The sequence below is a fragment of the Pleuronectes platessa genome, chromosome 9 (genome assembly GCF_947347685.1).
Source record: "Pleuronectes platessa chromosome 9, fPlePla1.1, whole genome shotgun sequence".
Classification (NCBI taxonomy): domain Eukaryota; kingdom Metazoa; phylum Chordata; class Actinopteri; order Pleuronectiformes; family Pleuronectidae; genus Pleuronectes; species Pleuronectes platessa.
In genome coordinates this window covers 9,834,846-9,860,718 of record NC_070634.1, presented here as the reverse complement: position 1 = coordinate 9,860,718, position 25,873 = coordinate 9,834,846, and the positions used below count along the sequence as shown (strand labels likewise).

At 42.4% G+C, this 25,873-nt stretch overlaps 1 protein-coding gene across 10 annotated transcripts; it reads right to left on the bottom strand.

Moving 5' to 3' along the window:
• Positions 1-64: 64 nt before the first annotated feature.
• il23r (interleukin 23 receptor) lies at positions 65-25,846 on the bottom strand. 10 transcript variants are annotated; one of them, XM_053429878.1, is made up of 22 exons: positions 25,725-25,846; positions 15,173-20,499; positions 14,010-14,327; positions 12,806-12,922; positions 11,596-11,820; positions 11,139-11,235; positions 10,653-10,759; positions 10,004-10,157; positions 9,703-9,878; positions 9,002-9,125; positions 8,743-8,909; positions 8,403-8,539; positions 8,138-8,318; positions 7,963-8,030; positions 7,524-7,719; positions 7,235-7,438; positions 6,925-7,023; positions 6,620-6,775; positions 4,490-4,630; positions 4,210-4,297; positions 3,658-3,748; positions 65-2,793 (listed from the first exon to the last, which is right to left on the bottom strand). In XM_053429878.1, exons 7-22 carry the CDS (start codon positions 10,711-10,713, stop codon positions 2,158-2,160), a joined length of 2,679 nt encoding a protein of 892 aa, XP_053285853.1. In that variant the 5' UTR covers positions 10,714-10,759; positions 11,139-11,235; positions 11,596-11,820; positions 12,806-12,922; positions 14,010-14,327; positions 15,173-20,499; positions 25,725-25,846; the 3' UTR covers positions 65-2,157. The 10 variants fall into 10 exon arrangements, 9 of the variants coding, with proteins under 9 accessions (XP_053285853.1, XP_053285849.1, XP_053285858.1 ...); XM_053429874.1 differs by having other exon boundaries at positions 11,139-11,820; XM_053429883.1 differs by having other exon boundaries at positions 65-2,790; positions 11,139-11,820.
• Between the last annotated feature and the right edge of the window lie 27 nt (positions 25,847-25,873).

The following is a 25,873-nucleotide window of genomic DNA, read 5'->3' as shown; positions in this document are numbered from 1 at the left end:
GCACACGCACACACACACACACACGCACACGCACACGCACACAGACACGCACACAAACTTAGACTTTTGTTATCTTGCATCTTTTCTTTTATTGTTGGCATATATTTGACATTAGACACATATACACACAAATCAACACCACACACAATGCAGATGCAGGTGTGGTCTTAAAATCCCATTCAGAGGTTGAGAGAACTGAACATGACATAACTCCTCAGATTGGTTGTTTTAAAAATGAACCCGTCAAAGTTACAACAACACAGCACATCAATTTCCACACAGACCAAAGTCTCACTTCGTCAGTCACATCCACACGTGCTGCAGAGGAGGACTTTCCCCTGTCACTGTACCATACTTATTCACAATGCAAGGCTCAGTAAGAGCTGTTTGACATAAGACATTTATAAAGTGAGAGATTTCTTACTGCTGAAGTGCTCTGACAAAGGAGAGACCCTCCTGAAAATTGAATTGCCAATGAGGAAGTGAGATAACTCTCAGGAAGTCCTAAAAATAAGGTGTTAACTGCCGAGGGTGCTTGTGTGAGTAGAAACATACACACCAGAAGCAGGTTGTTCAAACCTCACACAGAGACTAGGTAACAGCCAAAACCCCAACTGAAGTTTTCGAGTAATTTCACACTTCACTGTTGTCTCGTATTAGACACAGCAGAGGTCACCATCACTCTCAATCGGAACGAGAGAAACATCTTCAGCCGATAATACGGGACTTGGCACAGACATGTAAATGATGATTAGTTATCATTTCATATTATATAATTTATCAAGGTTCAGTCAATTTTAAAGATAGAGGGTGGTATAAAGAGAGCAGTGGTGGAGGAAGTGCTCAAGGATTTAACTTCAGTAAAAGAAGAAATAATACACAAAAATGTACCAAAGTAAAATTATCCCATTAACTTTTCTACTTGAGTAAACGTTTAAAGTATTAAAACTGAATCTTCTTGCAGAGTGTGACTTATTCCCTGATGCAAATAGCATTATGCCTTAGCCTCTACCTTTTCCAAATACATTGTAGATGTGTCACCAGTGATGCTTCTGTTGCAGGTTTACTTTGCTCTCATTTCTCACTTTTTTTTAATTTTTTTTTTTTTATAATAATATTTTTTATTACATTTTCTCATAACACGAAACATACAGAACTGCTCAGACACGACAGAAAAGGAAAGAAAAAAAATGTGGGTATGTGGGTACAGTAGATACAGGGTACAGTACCTTATAGAAGGAATGTATTTTTGAATGAATCATGTCATTTCTCACTTTTAAAAATATAAAATACAATGCGAAAATGTAACCCAATGCTTTGTAAAGATAGAAAGTACAGATATTTGCTATAGAGATATATAGATAAAGCTAGTAAAAGGGAAAGGTAACAGAATAAATCTACTTAAGTAAAGTACAGGTACATAAAAATGCAGTACATTGGGAACGTAAATATACTATATTATATCCCACCACCAGACAGAGCAGGTTGTGATAGATGGATAAATGTTTTTCTTTTTTTTTATCTTTTGACGAAGGATGAGGAAAAGTCAGAGGATGACAACATATATTAAAATTCTTCCTGAGTGGTGCATGAACATTTGCATAAAAATCCAATCTCACGGATGTCTTGGCCACAAAAGTCACAGGTCATCAAATCCTCAGGGTATATCATCTGAAAACAATGAATGTTAAACAATACAAACAAACACACAAACAAAGAGACCCATCAAAATCGCCATCCATAAGGCCATTCTGCTAACACCACTGAAATAATTATTACTCTTAGTAGCACTTCAGTAACTATTCATTGTGTGTGTGTGTGTGTGTGTGTGTGTGTGTGTTTGTATGTTCTTTTTGGGGTTGTTTTTATGTGAAGCACTTTGTGGCACTTTAGGTTATTTTGTTTGTATCAAAGTGTTATATAAAGTATTCTTTGTAAAAGATGGTACAAACATAACCACAGCCAAACATTTATGATAATGGGCATGAAACAAACTCAGTTTATACAAGTTTATCATTAAATAACTTGGTTTTAACAATTACCAATGATAGTTTTCAAGTGATCTCACAAAGTCACACATCTCAGGAGAAGGGGTAATGCTTTCTTGAACGTCAGTTTAGTGCAGTGTGTCCTGTTTGTGTCATCCCCATGTTCCAGCTAACTCTGTGTGTCACAGAGTGTAGTGACCTGAGGGAAGTAACCTCCACTCAGCATCATCTCTGTATTCTGGGAAAAACAAGTTTCTGCCATGTCTGGAGTGTGGACGACACCCTGGTGTAGCTCCAGGGAAGGACAGTCCACTTCAGCCTCGCTCTCAGTCCCCCTCTCCCCCGTCGAGAAGCCTCCACTCAAGACATCTGTTGCTTTAGGAGTTTTAGGCCTCAAAATGCCATCAAAAGAGCTGAGAGTCGGTTCCAGAGGTGAATCAGAGTAATCTATTTCCACACTAGAAAGCAAGCCTCCGGGTAGTCCTCCAAATTCACTTAAACATACTTCTTCCTCGACATTGACTGGTACGTCCTTTGGCTCCTCTTCCACTTCCTCTTTTTTTGAAGCCAGAGTAGTAATATGAGGTTTGTAGCTGACATGTTCCATCTGCCTTTCAACAAGCGCAGTCCCAGTATCAGATGGTAGTGATGGTGTCTCCGCTATGGTTTGTCCTAATCCAACGTGGGATCCTTCTACATGGATGACGGGATACACGTCGTCCCTCTCCTCCCAGGAAATCAAACTGATGGGCGACAGCAGAGGGTCACTGTCACTGGAAAAGAGGAACCGTTCACCTCTGTCCTGCTGGAGACCAAAATAACAAAGCATAGTTAGATTTTATTGGCTTATCCAGTGGGTTTAATATACAGCAAATGTGGTGGAGAAATATAAGATGGCCCCAAAGTGCAAATCATGTCACATCACAAAACACAATGGTATATAAGAAAACTTTATGGCAGTAAAGCGTAAAGAAAAGGTAGATAGGCTAACAATTGAGATGGCTCATGGCTGATTACACGGACAGTGTAAAATTCGACTCGAAACAGCATCATTTTCACCATGTTTATCGCCTAAATGTCCTCTGATATCTTCCTTCGGAGACGCGTTCGCTCATGGATCACAGAGGATCCATAAGTTTGAAGAATCGGTCACCATTACTTTAATTGTGTTGAATTTGGCTGCAACACTGGCAACCCCTAAAACTCCAGAAGTGTTTTGTGGACTCACACACTTCCCTCACCCCTCCATAGGCATAGTGATGAGTACATCATTTTCACTTTCTTTAACATTGTGAGATGTGTGATTGTGAGGCATTTTTCAACATTTATGATGATTTCTCAGAGAATAATTATGGGATCTTCAAGAGGAAAATCATACATGTTGAGGACATTGATATGTCGGAGTGTTTGCAATGTGGTATTAATCCAAATAAGTATCTGTATGTTGTCAAAGTGACAGCAGGAACTAATAACTCACATCACCTTCTATTATAGTACAGAGTGGTATATCTCAACAAACTCAAGAGTTAGTTGGTGTTAATATGTTTAAAACATTCTAATAACGTGTAGTTGTGCTGTTGTTATTGTTGATAGTTGCAGATTCTAGCTGTTGCAGTGAAAACAGTTCACAGAGAAAGAGGGAAGCAGGAAGGTAAACACAGTTGTTTACCTCCAGGAGTCTGATGGCATTACTGTTTTCTGGTTTTGGTAAGTTTTCAACAAGCCAGGCAGGTCCCCAGGAAAGACACCTATGTTTGATCCTGACACAGAAACACAGGTCATCTTAACAGGACTGATGAGGACAGTTCAGTCTCAGCTGCAGTTAAAGGGTACGTTTATAGAATTAAAACACAAAACGTCTTATCTGCAACTGAAAAGTAAACTCCATGGTGATGTCATATGAAACACACACATCTCCATCAGAATCACGACTGTGGCACAGTGTTTGTGAAGTGGTTTAAGTTTCTCTTCATGTCAGTCATGAGTTCTTATCGTGATGTTCAGGAGTGTGTGTGTGGTATTTCATGAAATTAGCCACAGTGGCATCGATCACGGCTACTAGAAAAACTAAACCTATGATCATTCAAAATCTTTTGCAGGATAACCATATCCCAGTTATGGTCTTTTATGTTTATACCTGAACTGAATATTTGCATGATTAGATGATGTCTGATGTTTTCTATGAAACAATAATATATATTAAAGCCATATTGTTTAATACCTTTCCCTCACACAGCTCCAGCACATCAGGTTGGCTGTGATTGCTATGAAGAGGGTGATGATGAAAACAACCACAATCACCAGGCCGGCTAGAAGTGATGAGAGACAGTTTAGTACACCAGTTATCATTAGGTTAAGACAAAAGAGTTCTTTTGTTTTCCCAGTTAAAGTCTAATTTAGCTGGAATGATACGAAATGAAGAAGAAATACAGTTGCGGGTTTAATGAGTTGGTGTGTGTTTTTTTTAGAAATGACCAAAAGGACGGCTGCAGTAGGCTGACCTACAGGAGCTGCAGGCTGGGAGACAATCTGGCTCCCTCCCGGTCCTTCTCCTGCTGAGGTGGATGCAGTCAGCTGTAGAGCCAGAGTTCCGTCAGGACAATCCAGCCACATCTGTCTGGGGCCAGATCCAGACACCACCACTGTAGAGAAGTGAAAATAGATCAGATTTTTGGTTGGCACAATTACAAGATTATTTTGGCCACTATACATTTTTAAGTTCAAACTTTTTAGCTAATATTTAAACATTTGCATAACTATTAGATGTAGAACAACATATGCGTACATTTCAAGTTACAATTCTTGTCCCCTGAGGAAGGAGGTTTATAGTCACTTAGCTCTGTTTTTGGTCTCCACCATCTCCTGAGTGAAACACTCTATCTGGTTCTGCTAAATGCAGCATGACATTCACCTGCTACACAGCAACTGTGTCTAGCAAAGAACATGGAAATAATCGATACTAAACTGAAACTAGAAAATGCCTTTTGGGAAGAAGTGCAGTGGGATTGCTGGCTTGTGTCTGTATAAAGATACTGTTGAAGAAATTGGAGTTGGAAATTTTAAAAAGGATGATGAATGCTCTGCAAGCAGTGCTTAGTGTCAAATACAGGCCTTTAATATTTTGAACTAGTGAAATTATATTCATGCTATAGATAGTCTCACGACTTCCGCCTCTATATCAACTTGTGTGTGGATTTAAAATTTGCATTCATTTATCTGAATGTGTGGTTGCCATAAATTCAAGTTTGTATGTATTTTATAACATTTACCAGCTGTAGAAATATTTTGTGTATGTGTTAACGTTTTGTGCTAGTAGTCATGTCATTTATATATATATATATATATATATACATACATACATTATAACTGAGATATGCTGAAGTAGTAAAAGAGAGGAAAAGGTAAACTCTCAGGTGCCTTTACACAATGACGTTCCAGAAATAGTGGCTGGTTACTAACAGCCTTTACGGTTGCATGTGTGCATGTAGCCTCGTGGCTTCCTGTTTGTGGTCAAAAGCCAGTTCTAGAAAATATGATTCACTGAAGATACTGTGAAAATGATGGTTACCAGTCTGCTCACTATAACCATCATCTGCAGTTCTCATTTATATGTTGAGATGATATATATTCTAACAGACCTTCTGACAGTTTAACCACAACAACCAGTTTAGATATAGGATGAATAGAGATATAAATCCGGTTGTCTGTGGTAAAATTACCAAAGTTAAAGTGTGGAGATGAATTTTCTTTATCAGTGTTGAATGAATGAAGCGCAGTCTTTGTTGTAAATGGAGACTAATCCCACCTTTTGTTTGTCTTTTGTTTTGTTTACAACGTTTGACCTTACTGGAAGTGAGAGCAGAAAAACCCTGCTGATGCACTGAAGCATTGTGGGAGGGGAGTATTTGTGGAATGCTTGTTGCACAGTTTCCATTATGTAACACTGAAAGACAATAGACGCACACTAATGCTTATATTATCTCCCAGACACGTGTGCATAGACACTAGCGTGCTAGAAAAAGCCTTCACCCGACCAAGGTAAAGTACGCACACATACACCAATGAGCACCTTGATGTAACAGAACAGGAAACGATACACGGCAAAGTTGTGTTTCCTTCAAACCTTCAGATCAACACAAAGATTCATTTTACTGTGAAGAATCCTGTCAAGCTCCACAGATTCTTAAAAATCTACTACTGACATTGGTTTAAAGTTTCATCTTAAAGGTTAAGTTCCCAAGTGGTATGTTGTCATGCGGACAGTTTTTCCTTCTTATTACAGGATAGGTTCTTTTTTTTTTTTTTTTTACATACTTATGTATGTTTCCATCTGTGGAAATCTGACGTTTTTGTTGCCACCACAAGATTAAGAAAAATTATTTAGAAGATAAATATACTCAACCCTTTATAATATAGACCTATATTAGATTAAAAAAAAATAAGCTTCAATTGATGATAAATCCTTTCTTGATCATTTGAGTAATTGTGTTTCCTGGTAATTGCCAACATATGACAAGAATGTCTATCACAATGCCCAGGTGATGTCTTTCAATTGCTTATGATGTTTTATATCTGTCTTATTCACATATGTTGGACAAACACCCACATAAGGACACAGCAGAACTGCTCACCCCTGAGTGTTGTGTGGTTGGAGTCCAGTGACTGGACGTAGAGGGTGTAGTTTATGACAAAGCCCCTTCGCTGGTCCACAGGCAGCTTGTCCCATTGGATCAGGATCCGCCTGGACTCATGAACCAGAACCAACAAGATGGGACCGGACACAGGTCCTATAAAATAAAAAATGAAATAAAAACAATGACATAAAGAGAGGATAGGGGATGTTTATCATCTTCATCCTCTCATTGAAAATGTTCCATCTCAATATTTAAAACTGTGTAAATAAGTTTTGGGAACATGCTGAGTGTATGAATCTCACTCTGTTCTTTGGAGTAGACGAGGCTGGATGATGGAGCACTGACACCTCCAGTGGTCACAGCGTACACAGAGATGTTGTACCTCACACCTGCAGTCAGACCTGAAACAACAGGAACAGTAAACCCTCTCAACTTTAAATATTCACACAAATATTTAACAACACTTATGAATGGAGGATTCAGCTTAGTAAGGATTTACACATTTAATTTAAAAGCTCTGTGAGTGTTGTAATTATAAAGAGCACAAACTAATGTAATTCACCAAGTAATCACAAGAGGTCACTGCTTGATCTCAGTTGAAGTACTTGGTACCTGTGATGGAGGTGCTGTTCTGATCTTTGTCCAGCTTGTTCCACTGCAGCTGTGTCACTGGTACACTTATCCACTCCACCACATAGTGCCGCAGTTCTCCTCCAGATGTGGACCAGTGTTTGTTCCCTGGCCACGACCAGGAGACGAGCACAGCGCTGCCGTTAGCTGCAGGAGCCAGCTCTCTCAGTACAGGCCCAGATACACCTGAATAGATAGAATCACATTTTATTAATGGCTTTTTAAAACTTGCTTTGTTAGGTTCTGTCTTCGTTGTTGCATCTTTGAGTACCTGAGTGTGTGAGTGGCACATCAGCTGCTGGAGTGGACCCATATGAAGTGACAGCACTGACGCTCAGGGCCTGAACCTCTGCTGGTATCATAACTGACCTCTGACTGGAAGTCGCGGGAGAGGTCGCTGCCTCTTTCTGGTCAAAAAAGATTTTGTATTCTTGAACCACACCGCTGTAGTCGTCTGGATGTGGAGGCTGTGGGGTAGAAGTCCAATCGTCACGTCAGGTTTAGTTTTCGCCATTAACCCGTATAAAAAATAAAAAATCTTCTTTTCAAATACACATAAAAGTGGAACAAAAGATTTAATGATTTAACATATTTCCAAAATCTTAAACTGATCTTTATCAACAAGCATCTATTACTGGTATTTTACATACTTTTGTATGATGAGATCAGTATCAATATAAAAACCAGTCCTAATGAATGTCACACATTACCTTCCATAAAACAATCACCATCAATTGGCTGCTGAACGTCCTCCACACGTGTAGCTCCTGAGATGGACCTAATGATAAGATGTGGGTTGCGAGCGACGAAAAACTTGTTATGGCATTATCAGTTGCCTTTGTTACGGGATATATACAAATTTTGAGGTTGAGACCGTGAGCTTGCCTTTTCCAGGACTTCTCCCCATCACAGACGAGCTCCATCTGCTGCAGGACGGCCGCTTGCTGGAGGTCGTCAGTCCTGATGTCGAGTTACACGTCCTGATCTGGAACTCGTATTCAGTCAGAGGCCTCAAGTCATCCACTCTCATCAAACCCTCACTGAGCTCTGTTGTCTCTCTGGCTTCCTATAAGACACCAAAAGATCAGGTCTCCTGCTCACTGTCTGATAGAGGCCGTTGCTGCTAATGAGCATGAAGCTTTTATTTTACCCAGGAGCCGCTGTCTGTGAGGAGCCTGATGTACGATCTGAGAGTCACCGAGTAATCCGAGGTATTCCACTTCAGCACTGCTGCTGTGGAGCTGTTCTCAAACTCTATGTGTAGAATATGAGGGGTGTCTGGTATCACTGCAATGCAAGAGGACATGTGCCGTGTGAGGAGTTCTAACAGTTTGGCTGATAGTCAGGACACATCAGTCAAACTGTAACGGTTCACAGGATGACTAATTTCTTCAGAAAGTAGATTATAAATATCACAAATTACATGTTTTTCAAGCTGTGTTAATGAACACTCGTTCATAGAGATGTGTTAGACTAAAGTGAGGGCTTACCTATATCCTTCTCACACAGCATGAATGGATCAGACTGTGATGCTCCAAAGTGATTGTAAGCCGTGATAATCAACTGGTATTTTGTGTTTCCATCGACAATTCTTCGGGGTATTGTGATTTCTTCAGCCTCCTGGGTTTGATTTAAATGTACCTGCGTCCTATTTCCTCTGATGAAAATAAGTTTTACCATTATCAAAAGCATGGTACTTCTCAAAGAAATAAAACAACAGCTTAATTGGACCTCAGAATAACACCGCACCTGTAGACTGAAACGTTGTAGGTAGTAGAGAGGTATGTTTTAGCTCCGCTCTTCCACGAGCAGTCGATGAAGGCTGAGGCCCTCGTCGTTTCACAAGTAACATTTCTAGGTTTATGTGGTGGTACTTGAGGAGAAGACATGGGGGATGAAATTGATAATTAATGAAAAGCAAATCGAATCGCCTTGTTAAGCCCTGAGGCAAATGTGGTTCGTGAATAAAGCGCATATCAATGAAATTTGATTGATCGTATAATTGACAAAAGTTTGTTTTGATAGAAATGGAAGATAAACTATGAATTTTAAAATCAGCTCATTTAGATGCTGAACAGCCTCTTCAATTCTGTATTTACACATACATTCAACTTGTTATTTCCTTTTAACTAAGGCTCAGTGTGAAGGATTTAGTGAAATCTACTGGTAAAGTTGCAGATTGCAACCAATTTAATACCCCTCACCTAACCCTTCCTTTCCAAACAGTAGGAGAACATACAGTGGCCTTTAGGTGATATAAAACACATAGGAGCCAGTGCTTGGTTTGTCCTTTCTCGGCTATAGAAACATGGCAACATGGTGGACCTGCTCATGATGTAAATATGAAGTGTTCTAGTTTCAGGTGAATATACACTAACAAGAATACTTCGTAGACTTAAATCCTCCACACTGAGCCTCATTCTGTAGTCATCAGAGTCAAGTGTACATACGGCCGCCATGTAGATCCAGTCCACTGACAATCCTAGTAACATGACGATTTTTCAGTTTGCAGAGCATGTAAGATTGTGGCATCCGAACATTGGTCAGATTAAAGATCGCCGTGCTGCAGTTGACTTCCTTCCAATCCTTCACTGCCTCGTTGTTCAGATCCAGGATTATTTTCGACCTGCAAGTGAGTTACATAAACTGTATCTGAGCCTTAGCTTCGTCTCTCAAGAGGAGGAACATCAGACTATTTTTCCGAGATACAAAATGACCTATCAGGTTGTTCTGTATTTCTACCATTCGTACCTCTTCTCGCAGATATGGACGTGGCAGGTCACTGTCAGGTTTGAGCCAATGAGGAAGACTGTCTTCCTCATTGAGTCAATGAGGAAGACTGGCTCGACTGTCAGGTAGCCAAGTTGTCTGTAGGACAGGCAAACGACTGGGCGCAGAGGGGAACCTGTGCAAGCGCACACACACACACACACACACACACACACACACACACACACACACACACACACACACACACACACACACACACACACACACACACACACACACACACACACACACACACACACACACACACACACACACACACACAAAGACGTTGCAAGGTGCCTTCTGTACATAAAACCACACAGCATGTCTTTTTTTGTATTAGATTTTATTATAAATTAATTTAATGTATATTTCATCTATCTATCTTGCTATATATCTATCTTCCTATATATGCATCCATCCATAGAATGTGTGGCTTTGCATGATTATTTTACAGTGAAAGAAAGAAATTCAAAAAAAAATTCTCGCCACTGTGGTCAGAGCTTAAAATACAGGGTGTAAAACCTCAACAGCCACTGGATACAGTAACTCAGTTTTCATTTTCTCACAGACTCAGAAACTGAAGCGCATCACGATAGATGGTATAATGTGGATAGACAGACAGACTCACGCTGGAGGGAGAAATTGAGAAGTATGATTATCCATCTCCAAATACACGAGGAGAGGTTCATCTCAGATCATCTTTGGTTGGCCCCCAAAAATTAAATCAATCAGGAGCTGTAAACAGAATTGATTATTATTAATAAAACATATTTCATGGTAAAGAATGACTTCTTTCATTCATCATTTCCATACACGACACAATGTGTAAAAACTTACCTCGGCCATGTAGAGCAGACTCTCCTGTGAAAATGTGGAGGAGACCGTTCTACAACTGTTTCCTTTTTTTCTCTAATTTGAATTTGTATCAGATAAGAAGATCAAGCAGCTCCACTCATCGTCTCTGTGACACATGTTCACCTAACCGTCACTTTTCTTATCATGCAACAAGATGTTCGACTAGTCACAGCTTTATTCAGATGACTTGCTCTGTGAGATGCATCTGACGACAGTAATCTGTGCTGTTCAAAGGAAATGTTTTAAAGAGGCCACTGACCTAGTTTGGTGGTATTTCGATGAAGCCAGAAACTTTGAACATTTGTTTGAGTACTTCACTGTCCTACTTCAGTCACCTGGTTTTCGTCACCACAAACCTTCAGATGACACATAACACATCAGTTCGCTGAGCACCGGCTCTCAATAAACATGCAACTGCTGGCATATAATGAACATAACATGTAAAATGTGATGACTCCAGTCATCTGTGAGAATTATGCTGATCGTAGCTTCACAGCAACCTCAATATTATGATCTGCTTGATCTTTTTACTGGTACTGACCCTTTCTTACAGTATTTCTAATAGTGCTGAGGTAGGAAACAAAGCAAATGTTATCAGAGGAAATGAAGGTTCAGCAAACATCTTATTAAAATATAATTCACCTCTATCTCTAACTGATAATACATATAAATCTGTTCTTTGAATGTTGATTTTGAAATCAGTGAAACAAACTTACATTCTGAGCTTGAAAGAGGCAACTTCTCTGTAATGAAAATGCTGCATATCTTTTCTCACTGAGCTTGTTGCTTGTACAATTTGGACTGTTTGAGGAAATAATTGTGCAGACTGAGACCTTTCAGCCTCGTGTAGTTTTTATAATTTCCTTTCGCTTGTTATTTTCCATCTCTACCTTCAAAAAGCTTTTCTGGGAAAACCCAGACGTCAGAGGGGGTGTGTGTTTCTGTAGAGATAAGAGAGACCACAAGCTTGAGGTTGGCTAATGTTCAAGACGTTGAAGTTAAAGGTTCTTGTAGAGGGAATCAGATAAAAGTGCAACTTTTATATATGTCAATTATAGAAGTCGGTTTTGATGCACAAGGTTAGCCAGCAGTACATGAGTTTATTAAAAATGTCTGTCCCTCTTCACATCACGATTTATGCAGTCAACTGAATGGTGCAAACTAAATTCTTAATTAATACTTCCCCGCTGGAATACTTTAATTGTGTCGCATATTTTGAGATTATTTTAATAATAGCTTTTTTTAAGTGCCTACAAGTGTCCCACGTATTGTATTTCCTTTACACCAAGAGTGGGACATATCAGGCATTTTGCTTTAATATAGAGTGCCTACAAGTGTCCCAAGTATTGCATATCCCTATCCACAAGAGTGGGACATTTCTAGGCATTTTACCTCAACCATAAGTGCCTAGAAGTGTCCGGCTCATTCTGATTGGTCGGGACATTTCTAAGGTATTTTGCTATAATGTAAAGTGCCTAGAAGTGTCCCAAGAATTGCACTTCTCAAACCACAAGTGTTGGACATTTCTAGGCATTTTTCTATATGTTAAAGGCTAGCGATTGAGATGAATAAAATGACTTCCAAATGGTGCTTTACTCAAACTGTAGGAGACGAGTAATAAATCAGATTTTCTCAACATATTTCAACAAAACATACGTGGTGCAGACAGCTAGTGGGTACTAGCTCACTGCTAGGCCCCATTTTATTATGAAGATTATTATATTCATATTTAAAGACTAGGAAGACGTCTGCCAGTTATTACAGCTCTTTATTTACACTGTGTATAATCACCTTATCTACATATAGTTGGGCCTTGTCCACATAGCATCATCATAGAGTATATATACAGAGTTGTTTATCCTTTATGCCATTCACCAGTGTTCATATGCACGTACAACAAATGTCGTGTTTACATGTGACACTAACTTTGTAGAAAGCCTGAGGATGAATGAGACTCATGGGAAGGCACCGAGGCAGTAAGGTTTGGGACAGCGAGTGGCCCCCTGCTTGTACTCCAGACAGGGCTGCTCTCCTGCAGCTGTCCTGAAAGAAGGAGGGAGGTAAAGAAGATGAATACTCCATCCTGGTGTAACCCTTGGTTACACTAGAATAAGTGTTAGTCTGGACCAGGATAGGAGATTCTAGGTAAGTAGGAGCCCTGGAGTTGAGAATCAATAATGAGAAATACAAAAATACAATTTCTTTAAATTAACTTATATTTAAACATAACAGTAGTTCAACTTGGTTTGACAATAGAACACATCAAAAATTCTCCCCAAAATAATAAACAGAAATAAATAAAGAAAAGTGTGCACATAAAAGTCAATTCAAAGTCTGTCAGTCAAGTCGTAAATGTCAGTTTGTAGATTGTTGTTGGGTCCAATCCGTTGTTGTGCAATAGTACGTAAAAAGTGTTACCATAGAATGGTGTGCCTTTAGGCACTCAATAAATTTGGTTATCATAATAAAATGTAAAACATTAATATTTAAAATATTAAATCATAACTTTAATTGGTTAAAGTTCTCGCGGGGCACCACCCTTCATAGAAGGGAAAAGATAGCCAATTTATTGATTAAGATCAGTCTCATTTAGATCTAGTTCAATTAGAAATCTCAATATTTTACCATTAAAGATTATATAATGAACAATGAAGGCTATGGAGTTCTTAACAGTGTAACAGTTGGCAAGATTCACTTATGCAATATTAATGACAGAACATTTGTGAAAGAAGAACATTTATTATGAACATAATAAAGTATAAAAACACAAATTACTAAACAATCAAACTAACTAACAAGGAAGTGTGTGAGTGTGTGTGTGTGTGAATGTAAATTAGCATGCTTTAAAAATGGTCCCTAAGATAAGAGCCCCCCCCCCTTCTTCTGAGGTTGCTTTATGGGGGTAGGTTTAATTAGGTGGAGACTATGCGTGTGTCTGTGTAGATGTTAATCAGATAATGCAAGAGTCAGAGAGCCCTGCAAAGGAGGCCTATGAAGGGCCTAACTAACAATTACTTTCAAATAACTTGTTGCCACAATATCACAACACATATCAAACTTATAAACACACACTGATCAAATAAACAGTCTTGCTTAGCGTAGTATAATTATTAAGCACAGATTATGTTACCAGTCCGAGGGAAAGGGGAAAAGAAGTTGCAGTCCAGTTGCAGTTCTGTGACGTCTCCTGGGTTGGTGGTCGTAGAGTTCTGCATTCGCGATTCTGTCGAGCCGTGTGCTCAGATGCTGGTTGAAGTTCTCCTGCAGGACATCGTGTCGCTACGAGGAGTTTTGTAGAGCTTGAAGGGCGAGGAGATTTCCTTGAGAGGGGTGAGCTGGGAGCTGCACCTCTGACCTCCGGTTGTGGGTTGGATAGAGAAGGAAGCTGGATCAGCCAGGCCCCCCCCCTTGGCGATGTAGGAGAAGAGAGGCTGTAGCAGCCTTCCACCTTCGAAGGATTGTAGAAAGAGAGAGATTTTAGGCCTCTCCTTATATTGGCCCCGGTGACCTCACAGGTCTTGGACCAGAGTGACCAATAGGAGTGACCCCCCCAGGTTCTTGACACCTTTGTGTGATATTGCCCAGCCCACAGGAAATGCAGCGTCCTGTTACATCCTGGGAGACGGAGTTCCTTGACTGTCTTAAGACAAAGGGAACATGTGGCACTCTGGGAGACTGAGTTCACTCCAGAACATGCGGCTGGCTTGTTTCAAGTTTGACTGAAATGAGGCCTGTGGTTTGCACAAAAACCATGTCCCAACACCGTCTTTATACAGGGTCTGTCCTACCACACTGTGGAGTGAGGAACGTGAAAGTCCAATCTCTTCTGATAGATCGTAAGGTAGCTCGCCAACAGTTAACTGGAATCTTGGTTCCTCTATGTCCTCTTTGACACCGGAGAATTATTTTCCTCAGAATCAAAAACCTGACCTATAAACAGGTCACACATGTATATCGATTGTATCAATACAACTTCAATTCTCAAAGATCCAACTCAATGCTTTATTATAAATTATAAATTATAATACTATAAGGTTCAAGTATTAATATGAAAACAGAATCACATTGACTTAAGACATTCATTCATACACATTTATCATAAACAGTTCTGAGGTAACAGAATTGTGGTTAGCTCACAACTATATCCCAGATCCTACATGCTAACGCTATTAGCGAAAGTGAATGGAGTTTTACATGTTAGTCGTTAGCTTAGCGGCTAGCGGACTTTTTTTTACTCCGTGATTTACTATATTTCTCAACTAAATCAGCAGCTACGGATGTCGTACTACTCACCGTTGATCCGTAAAAATCCCTGCACCTTTCAACAGGTCAGCAGGATTACTTCACTCATCTACTAAGATTATGATCTGACCAAAACCGAGAGCATGCGTCTAGCTCGAGTGATCTAAAATGGCGGACCGAATGTAGACAGGTAATGACGCTTGACACAGAGTAGGTGAGTTAGATGACTGGTACCTCCCCCTACTGGCTAGAAACGTAACAGCATGTCAAAGTCTACATTATCCCTTTCTCTCAATATGTGCTCACTGGTTTAATAATGTGGGCTACATCTTCCCCCCCTAAACTCATGCACGTCCCGTTGCATGGCAGTGGTTGGGCAATTACTGCTTGATGGGACTGCCCAGAGTGGAAGTGCTCAGTCTCACTTAAAACGTCAGTAAATGCTGTGGTTAGACCCTGGAACAGAGACTGCACAACAGCTATCAATGGGTTTCCAGGTTTCACATACTGGAGTCTGCTAGGCTGCTGCCTATTCCTAACTGAACATCGGACAGAACTAGGCTGATTTTCACTGCAAGGCTGCGACTGGTTTTCTGACTCTTGATCACAAGGCTCAAGGATGCGAGGCTTATCTACTAAGTCAGTCTCAGCCTGGCCCTTCCCCCCAATAGTGTCAGACAAGTTAGTAATAACTGGAGGACTCTCAGAACTTAAGTCATGGCAGTCACTCAGAGACACCACCCTTTCAGTCAATAGTTCTACTGGTGGGATTCCGTCAAGGAGTAAGTGTTCATTGTCATTATCGTTAGACAATGCAAGTGTCTCTGGGCTTGGAACAACACCAGGTAAGTCATTCAAATGGGCAGTCTCTGAAATGGGTTCAGTATCTTGTGAAGTCACAGGAGTCTCAACAGGAAAATAGTACTCTGAAGGCTCAGCATGGGGTGTATCTTGCACCTCAGACATAACCGGACCTGATTGCACTGGAACATTATTGACTGCCAAGAACCTGGAGATTTCGGCACTGGGGGATTCACTGAACCAACACGTTCCATCCTCGTCCTCTTCTGAGAACTGCTCTACATCTGCAGCAGGACTGAGACGTGTTGCAGGTCTGCATCTTTGGGACTGCTTAACAGGCTCATTACTGGTTTCGGGAATGAGGTAGCCACAAGGGAGTAATAGGTCCCTATGTAGGGTTCTGAGTGGACCGTCCCTGTTTTCAGGTCTAATGGTGTAAACTGGGAGGGTTCCAGCCCTTTTTACCACTACATAGACAGTGGACTCCCACTTGTCCATAATCTTATGCTTCCCTCGAAGACGAACATTCCTGAGCAGCACTCGATCACCAGCTTCTAAATCTGAAGCAGTTACACGTTTGTCAAATCTGGTTTTATTCTTTTCTGCTACCTTGGCAGCATTACCTATGGCTAGCCTGTAGCTCTCTTCAAGATGGGACTTGAGGTTTTGCACACATTGGGAGTGTGATGTGTGTTGCCCCCCTTTCACAGGTAACCCAAATGCCAAGTCAACCGGCAAGCGGGGCTGACGGCCAAACATTAGCTCGTAAGGCGTGAATCCTGTCACCTCATTCTTGGTGCAATTGTAGGCGTGTACCAAAGGTTTTACAAAATCACGCCAGTGAGATTTCTCCTGTTCTTGAAGAGTGCCTAACATATCCAACAAGGTGCGATTAAATCGCTCCACAGGATTACCCCGGGGATGGTATGGAGTAGTCCTCCCCTTATGTATGTTAGCCATCTGACAGAGCTCCTTTATAGTGTGTGATTCAAAGTCTTGTCCCTGATCGCTGTGTAACTTCTCAGGGAACCCGTAATGCACAATGAGATTGTCCCAAAGACATTTCGCAACCGTGCGGGCCTTCTGGTTCGGCGTTGGAATAGCAACCGCAAACTTGGTAAAGTGATCTGTAATCACAAGGATGTCTTTGGTCCCACTTTTGTCTGGTTCAAGTGAGAGAAAATCCATACAGACTAACTCAAGGGGTCGTGTGGTGTTAATATTGACTAAGGGTGCCGCTTTCTCAGGCAAGGCCTTTCTGCGAACACACCTGCCACAAGTCTTTACTTTCCTCTCTACATCCAAAGCCATTCTTGGCCAGTAAAACAGAGTACGCACAAGATCTAACGTGCGGTCAATCCCCATGTGACCCATGTGGTGATGCAGGTTGGTCAAGACGGTCTCCCGGAGTTCAACTGGCAACACAAGCTGGTGCAGTGTTTGAGACCCTACTTGGCGCTTTCTGTACAAGATGTCAAGGAGTTCTAAGCGACTTAGCTCTCGAAGCAGGAGTGGAAGATTTGGAAGCTCATGCCTCACAGTTGGAGGTGGACTCACTCCCTGTTCGATCTGATGTATAACATGCTTGAGACACTGGTCAGCCCGCTGCTTAAACATCAACTCTGCCTCGGTTAGATGAGGAATTACTGGCAATCCTCCAAGTTTATCCTCTTCCCCATAGCTGTCAGGCACAGCTCCTGGGGACATAGCAAGAGCCTCAACAAAAGCAACACCACTGGGGCAGCTGTGGTCAACATTGCTGACACTATAGACAAGTTGTTTCTCACAAATGGCTTGCACCACATCATGATCCGCTGCATCAATGTTCCCAGGATCAGAAAGATGACCCTTTGCAAACTGATAGATGCGTTCTCGCTCTTTTCATGATTTTTGGTCATCAACAAGAGGTCCATGAGATCTGCGGGACAATGCATCTGCATCAGCGTTTTGCTTCCCAGGGCGATACAGAAGATTGAAAGTGAAGGTTGACAAAGCTGCAAGCCATCTATAGCTGGTTGCATCAAGTTTTGCAGATGTCAGTAAGTAAGTTAGAGGATTATTGTCAGTGACTACAGTGAAATGGTTGCCATACAGATAGTCACTAAACTTCTCTGTCACTGACCACTTGAGTGCCAGGAATTCTAGCTTGTGCGCTGGGTAGTGAGACTCACTCCGTGACAGCCCCCTACTTGCATAGGCAATGACCCGTTGCTGCCCCTCCTGCTCTTGATACAAAACAGCACCAAGGTCAATGGCGCTTGCATCGGTGTGTAGCACATAAGGTTTCTCTGGATCTGCAAACCCTAAAACAGGAGCGGTTGTGAGCTTCTCAATAACCAGATCAAATGCTTGCTGGCAAGCTTGTGTCCAGCGACCCCCGAAGGGTTCCTTAGGATTGTGGTACTGGACAGTGTCGTCCCTTTTTCTGAGGTCCTTTTTGGAAGGCGGGTAACCAGAAGTTAGATTATGGAGGGGTTTTGCAATGTTGGAATAGCCCATGACAAACCTCCGGTAATACCCAGCAAACCCAAGAAAAGATCTCAAGTCTCGAAGGTTCTGAGGGACTGGCCATGTTCGGAGAGCTGAAACTTTCTCGGGATCTGTCTCAACTCCATTTCGGGATACAATATGCCCCAAGTAACGCACAGATGTCTGAAAGAAAACACACTTTTCAGGGGACAGCTTCAGCCCAAACTCTCTCAGACGGGTGAGTACCTTCACTAACCGTGCCTCATGTTCCTCCAATGTTCTGGAGAACACAATTATGTCGTCGAGAAAGACTAGTACCTCCTTCAAGTGCATATCCCCCATGCACCTTTCCATAAGCCGTTGAAAGGTGCTTGGCGCGTTGGTCACCCCCTGGGGCATACGGTTGAACTCCCAGAAGCCGAGGGGACACACAAAAGCCGTCTTAGGCTTGTCTGCTTCTTCGACCTCGATCTGGTAATAACCCGATTTTAAATCAAGGACGGAAAACCACTGTGACCCAGTGAGGGCCATGAAGGTGTCCTCTAGCTTTGGAAGTGCATACGCGTCCTTTATGGTCTGAAGATTTAGTCTCCTATAGTCAATGCACAATCAAACCTGACCATTTTTCTTACGTACAACCATGATTGGTGACGAGAACGGAGACTCCGACTCTCTGATGACCCCTGTTTGAAGAAGCTCTTGAATGTGCTTTCGGACGACTTATCTGTCATGCGGGTGTATCGGTCGTCCACGCTGTTTAAAAGGGGTTTCATCCGAATTTATGTGGTGGGTCACCTTGTCTGTTCTGCCAAAATCTATTTCGTGGTGTGCGAACACCTCGGGCATGTCGTTAAGGAGCTGAGCGATGCGATCTTTCCACACTGGTGGGACTGGGGACTCCCCAAAGTTGAAACTCACGCTTGACCTTTGGGTCGGTTCAGTCTCCTGCGAACTGACCCCACTATGCTCCTGTGACAAGACACCTTGATAAGCACTGATTTCGGCAATCTGACACTTCGCTGGAATGACAATGTCATGGTCTGATTGATTTCCAACCAAAACTGGCAGCTTAAAAGGCCACTGCTTTGGGAAATCTACCAAGCAACTTTTAATAAGCAGGCCACCAGGCAAGGAAGACAGGGAGGGATGTTCTACGATAACAGCCCTCTCATTATTAAGGTCATTAGCTATTACAATTCCCTCTAGCACTACAGTGGTCCTAGCTGGTATAGACTGTTGATTATTGGCTTGCAATTTCATAACACAAGGGTGATTGATGTTGGACTGTTGGCGCCTTAGCTGTAGTACTTTGATTACTGCTCTGTAGCCTTTAGGAACTGGCTGGTGACGTGTTAGACTAGCTTCATGGTAAATGTCATACACCACATCAAGAGTATTGGTTCCTATCAGTAAGTAAGACTCTGAAGTGGTCCTAACATCAGGAACTACTAGAGCCAAAGTGGATACTTCAATGCACATACCCAGAAACTCTTTTGGGAAGGTGATGCTGGTCTCTATGTAACCTAAATAAGGCACAGCTTGTCCATTTGCACCCTCAACCTCTAGGAGGTCATAGAGGGGCTTTATATCTTGTTCTGACAAATGTTGTTCATAAAACGATTGGGGAATTGTGGTCACTTGTGAGCCTGTGTCAAGTAGGCAGTTGAACTGTTCACCTTTTATGGTCACCTGGGCTGTACTCTTTGTACCAACTAACCTTTCAGGAAGTTTGGAAAGATACCTTTTAGAGCTTTTATGTTCTAGATCCTGGGTTCCCAAACTGGGGTACATCTACCCCCAGGGGTACGCGAAGTGGTTCAGGGGGGTACGCGGGGAGAACATTTTATTTGCGTTTTCAAAGTGAAAATGCCCATTACATTTTCAAACTGAGCTATAAATAATCATGCAATATTAAATAGTCTGAATATCCAAGTCGCATTGCCAAAAATACTCATGTATACCCATATTCAGCTAAATAATTACGCTGCCATTTCATCGACGTAATTCTGTTGCGTTCACTGCCAACACTGCAAAGCTATACGTCTACATCAGCGCCCGGGGAAGTCCACTGCTCTTCTTCATGTATGAGGTCGGAATATCCGAGTTGCCTGGAACGCAGCACAGTGAGGATGTTAGCAACTCGAGGAAGCAACCTGGAGCTATATTCAAGCCCGCTGAGAGAGCCGCTAGCCGCTGAGAGCAAGCTGAATTTGAAGGTTCTCGACCTCTCAGTCCAGTTGTTGTCACGTCCTCACTCCCGGAATCCCTCATCCAGACCCGGCTCTGTCCGGGTTCCCTTCCATCTGGACTGAGGGTCCTTTTGCGGACATGTAGCCGAGCTCCGGAGCTAGCGGAGGCTATCTCCAAAGCTAGCCCGTTCGAAACCGGACAGAGCCGGCTCTTGGTGAGGGGTTCCGGGAGTGAGGGCGTGACAACCACCGAACTGAGAGGCCGAGAACCGTCAAATCCAGCTAGCTCTCAGCTAATAGCTGCTCTTTCAGCGGGGCTTAAGAGAACAGCAGCGCATATTTTCAAGTGTAACCATTGAAAGGATCCTGTTTAACTGAGTTGTTCATCTTGTAATAAAGACCTCAATGAGGAAACACGCTGTGTTTTTTCTGTTTTCACTGCATTTTAATATAGCCTATAAATAGTGATTTTAATATAAAAATATTACGATTAATAAAACATCGAATTGTTAATTCTCCCGCAAATCTATTAAATCAATTTAATTGAATGCCCATCCCTAGTCAAAACATTGGCACAACGTCAGAATTTCACTTGCTGATGCCCTGTGGAGGGGAGGGTGCTCGTTCCGATTGCTGCACGAACATGGACAAGTGGTTGAAAAGAGTTAATCCCCCATCCAGAGAGACACCGTCGGCTATGATAAAGAAAGCGAAGCTCTGGGAAGACTGCATGAACAAAAACAAAACAGAGGTCTTTCCGTCGTTGCATGATTTTTTGTGTGCAAATCACTTCGGTCTGAAAGACGGTGTCAAACGTGACATTATAATGCACCTCAGTGAGCTGGCTGCACAACTGCGCAGGTACTTCCCAGAAAATGACGAGTCAGACAGTTGGATTCGTTATCCCTTTTCTGCTGTCCCTTCTTCCTTACCGGCATATGAACAGGAGAGCCTCATTGAAGTCGCAACAAGTGGATCCATTAAAATTGAATTCAATCAGAAGCCTCTGCCAGATTTCTGGATAGGACTGTGCACAGAGTACCCTGCAGTGGCAAAACGTGCTGTCAAGAGGGCCACGCCCCTCTTTTCAAATTCAACGCACACACTTCTTCACACTGTATTGTTTATTTATGTCCTTAGTTAAACTTTGTTAGTTTGTGTTCTTCCGGCATTTGACGCTGAGTATCTTGGTTTTCATCTGGTTTGCCTTGTTTGAGTTAAATAGTAATTCAAGTTCAACCCCTGAGTGAGTTAGTTCGACCTCCTTGTTTGTTTGTAATTTCCCTTTACCTTGTTGTTTTGCTAATAAAACTCTGTTTGATCTAGACTTCCATCCAAGTCCTGAAATCCCTGACAATTTCACACAGTTTCAAGTGATATAGGCCGTATATGTGCGCCGGGGGGAGGGGGGGGGGGTACGTAGCTGGAGATTGAATGTCTGAAGGGGTACGGGGCTGTAAAAAGTTTGGGAACCACTGTTCTAGATTAACTTTTAGTTGAGCTCTGGTTTCAATAGTTGCATCTAAGGGACGTTGCTGAGTCACTCCAGCCCCTATTTGTCCCACAACAGGGGCGGAATCTAGTTTAAAGTTGGGTTGGAGTCCCTGGGATAGTTTTGCCTGTCCCATGCGTGGCGCTTTTCCTCCAACTGCTTCCTCTTGTCACTTACTAGAGCAGGGTTCGCAGCATTGGTGCAAGACGTGGCTATGTGCCCATCCTCCCCGCAGTGAAAGCAATACGAGGGCTTAGGTTTGCTGGTCTGCTTCTCTTTTGTCTGCCTCAGCACCTCTGTATTTGCACCACTAGGCTTAGGTTCACAAGGAAACTTCCCAGCTTTCCCCTTTGTGCTATAGACCTTTGTCTGTTTCTGTGATACAAAAGAGGCTAACTGGCTCTGCAGACTTGCCATTTGCCGTTTAAGATCTTCGATGGCACTGGGTTGAGTCTCTGACTCCTCTTTTGGTTCTACGCAGTTACAAGCGCTCTGAGAGTGAACATTGACTCGCTGTTTTGTGGAGCCGATGTGCTTTCTCATTCTATCAGACTTTGCTGCTTGTCTGTCTTCTTCAGTGCGCAGCATTAGCAAAAGTCTGCAAATGATGGTGGATTACTTTTCCTTTGCTCAAGTTGCAGTTTACCAAGCAGTGCACTATCCCAGCACCCCCAACAGAATTGCTTCAGGAGGTGTTTCTCTACATTTTCAGGTGCAACCCCTCCCCTCTTTACGGCTAAGTTTAGTGCAAACTGCAGTCGATGAAGGAAAGTTTATGGTTTTTCACCAGGATCTTGGAGAGTGTTCATAAACTGAGCAAAAAGCTCCTCCCCATCCTCAACCACACCAAAAGCTGAGTCTAATAGCGTTAGATAGGCTACAGGGGGCGATTTGGGGCTCAGTCCCTTAACTAGGTCAGCTGCAGGGGAGAGCAAGCTCTCTAGAATCCTTCTAGATAGCTGAATTGGAGGCATGCTTGGATCACTGAGGAGTAGTTCGATTTGTGAACGCCAAGTATCATAGTCTGTCTCATTATTAGGCCTGGGGGTCTTTCCAGAGAAGGAGCGGAGCCGCACTGGGGAATTAACGTGTGCCCCTATGTCCTCTCTCCTTAGAATGTGCTCAACCACGAACTTCTGAATTTCTGGTGGATTCACATCACTAATCGTAATGGATGGAGACTTTGGTCCAGCAAACTGTGTAACCGTGACTACACCACCTTCGTCTTTTCGAAAAGGGTCTGAAAGCAAGTGTGGCACGTCATCAACCGCATCGGTTTGCAATGGACCTGCAAGTGTCTCCTCTACAGGTTCAACAGTCTCAATAGTCTCACTGATCTGTGACATCATCTCTCTTAATACTTCTTCGAAGTCTTTTCCACTAAGCTTGGCTATGTCCTTTAACTCAGTAAGGAAGGATTTAGTAGACTCCCCCCCCCCACCTTAGTAGTATACACACTGGCTAGTATCCTTATATGGTATACAACACTTGGATCATCATCTAGTGTGTGCTTGTATGGCAAAAGGGGTTCTAGAGCTTCTATAACCAAGCTGCTTGAATATTCAACGATCAGGTTTTGATAGAACTCTGAGGTAGCATCATCAACTGGTATTATTCTCTGAATAGCACCATACTTCCTCAAGAAATCAAGCACTCTCTCATCTCTTTCTGAATAGGTTGTTCCACTTAAAATAACTGCATTGGGAATCTTAACCCCTGACTGCTGTATGAAGTCCATTTTACAATCTCCCAATACTGATACTCAATTTACCCTGGGCTCCTGGCTAGCTCGCCAATTATGTAACCCTTGGTTACACTAGAATAAGTGTTAGTCTGGACCAGGATAGGAGATTCTAGGTAAGTAGGAGCCCTGGAGTTGAGAATCAATAATGAGAAATACAAAAATGAAAGTAAGGAACGTGAAAGTCCAATCTCTTCTGATAGATCGTAGGGTAGCTCGCCACCAGTTAACTGGAATCTTGGTTCCTCGATGTCCTCTTTGACACCGGGGAATTCTTTTCCTCAGAATCAAAAACCTGACCTATAAACAGGTCACACATGTATATCGATTGTATCAATACAACTTCAATTCTCAAAGATCAAACTCCATGCTAAATTAAATTATAATTAGGGATGCACCGATTTATCGGCCGAACATCGGTAGCGGCCGATATTCGCCTCGTTAACTGATATCGGCTTATCGGTAATAAACTTGACTTTACCGATATCATTGGCCGATGTTCATATTTGTGGTAAAACCGCTGGGCACGTGCCGCGGCTGGGGGAGCAGTCGCTCCGTCGCCCTCCTCTCCGCGCTGCCGGAGGCTCAGTGTGCGGCACTGGGAGGTCCTCATCCGGTGCCGCCTAACGGCGTCGCTGGTGCGGGGGCTTTCTTTCTCTTGGACCGTGGGGCGGTGTCCATCGCCGGCACGGAAGGCGGGCCGTTGGAGGGGACTGGGTACGCGGTCAGCGGCGGCCACTCTGGACGCGTGTCGGGCCCTTCTCGCGGATCACCTCAGCTACGGCGACCGCTGGGGGAACCCTCTGTTCGCGCGGGGGGGGGGGCACCCTGCGGTGCGCCTCGGCTGGCGCCTAGCAGCTGACTGAGAACTGGTGCGGACCAGGGGAATCCGACTGTTTAATTCAAACAAGCATTGCGAAGGGCCACGGTGGGTGTTGACGCGATGTGATTTCTGCCCGACACTAAAAACAGGTAAATCTGAGGAGGGCTTGTTAAGTTATCTTGACTCACGCAGTGTAACTTGGTGTAAAAAGTATGAGCGTAGCGTCTGTACTTATTTAAATACTTTATTCTCATGTGCACCAGCTCTATTCATCCGTCTCATGCACAGGTAACAAGGGAATTGACAACATACGTCATACACACAGAAGCCGTAACACATCTAATAAACGGCCAATACTGCTACCGTAAATCAATGAGAAGAGCGTTCTCTATAATGCTACTTTAACAGGGCTGTTTTAGACAGGGTAAAAAGGTGCTGTTTTAAATTATCCTTGTGGTATTTTGACCAAAATATGTTACAGTCATTTCATTAAGATCCACAGGAACCATTTCAACTTGCGGTAAAATGGGCATAATATGTCTCTGTTAAATAAAGTTTAGTTAAATCAAAGATTGTTTCATAAATCTGATTCAATTTGTGCTCATTAAAAGATAAGAGTGATGAAGGGCTGAACAATTTTTTAATAGTGCTTTTAAATAATGATTTAATTATTTTTCTGGCACAAAAGGGTGAATGAATAACAACAAAAAGAAAATAAACAAATATCGGTATCGGTATCGGCTATCGGCCAGATTGTTATTTTAAATATCGGTATCGGTAACGGCCAAGAATTTCCATATCGGTGCACCCCTAATTATAATACTATAAGGTTCAAGTATTAATATGAAAACAGAATACCATTGACTTAAGACATTCATTCATACACATTTATCATAAACAGTTCTGAGCTAACAGAATTGTGGTTAGCTCACAACTATATCCCAGATCCTACATGCTAACGCTATTAGCGAAAGTGAATGGAGTTTTACATGTTAGCCGTTAGCTTAGCGGCTAGCGGACTTTTTTTTACTCCGTGATTTACTATATTTCTCAACTAAATCAGCAGCTACGGATGTCGTACTACTCACCGTTGATCCGTAAAAATCCCTGCACCTTTCAACAGGTCAGCAGGATTACTTCACTCATCTACTAAGATTATGATCTGACCAAAACCGAGAGCATGCGTCTAGCTCGAATGATCTAAAATGGCGGACCGAATGTAGACAGGTAATGACGC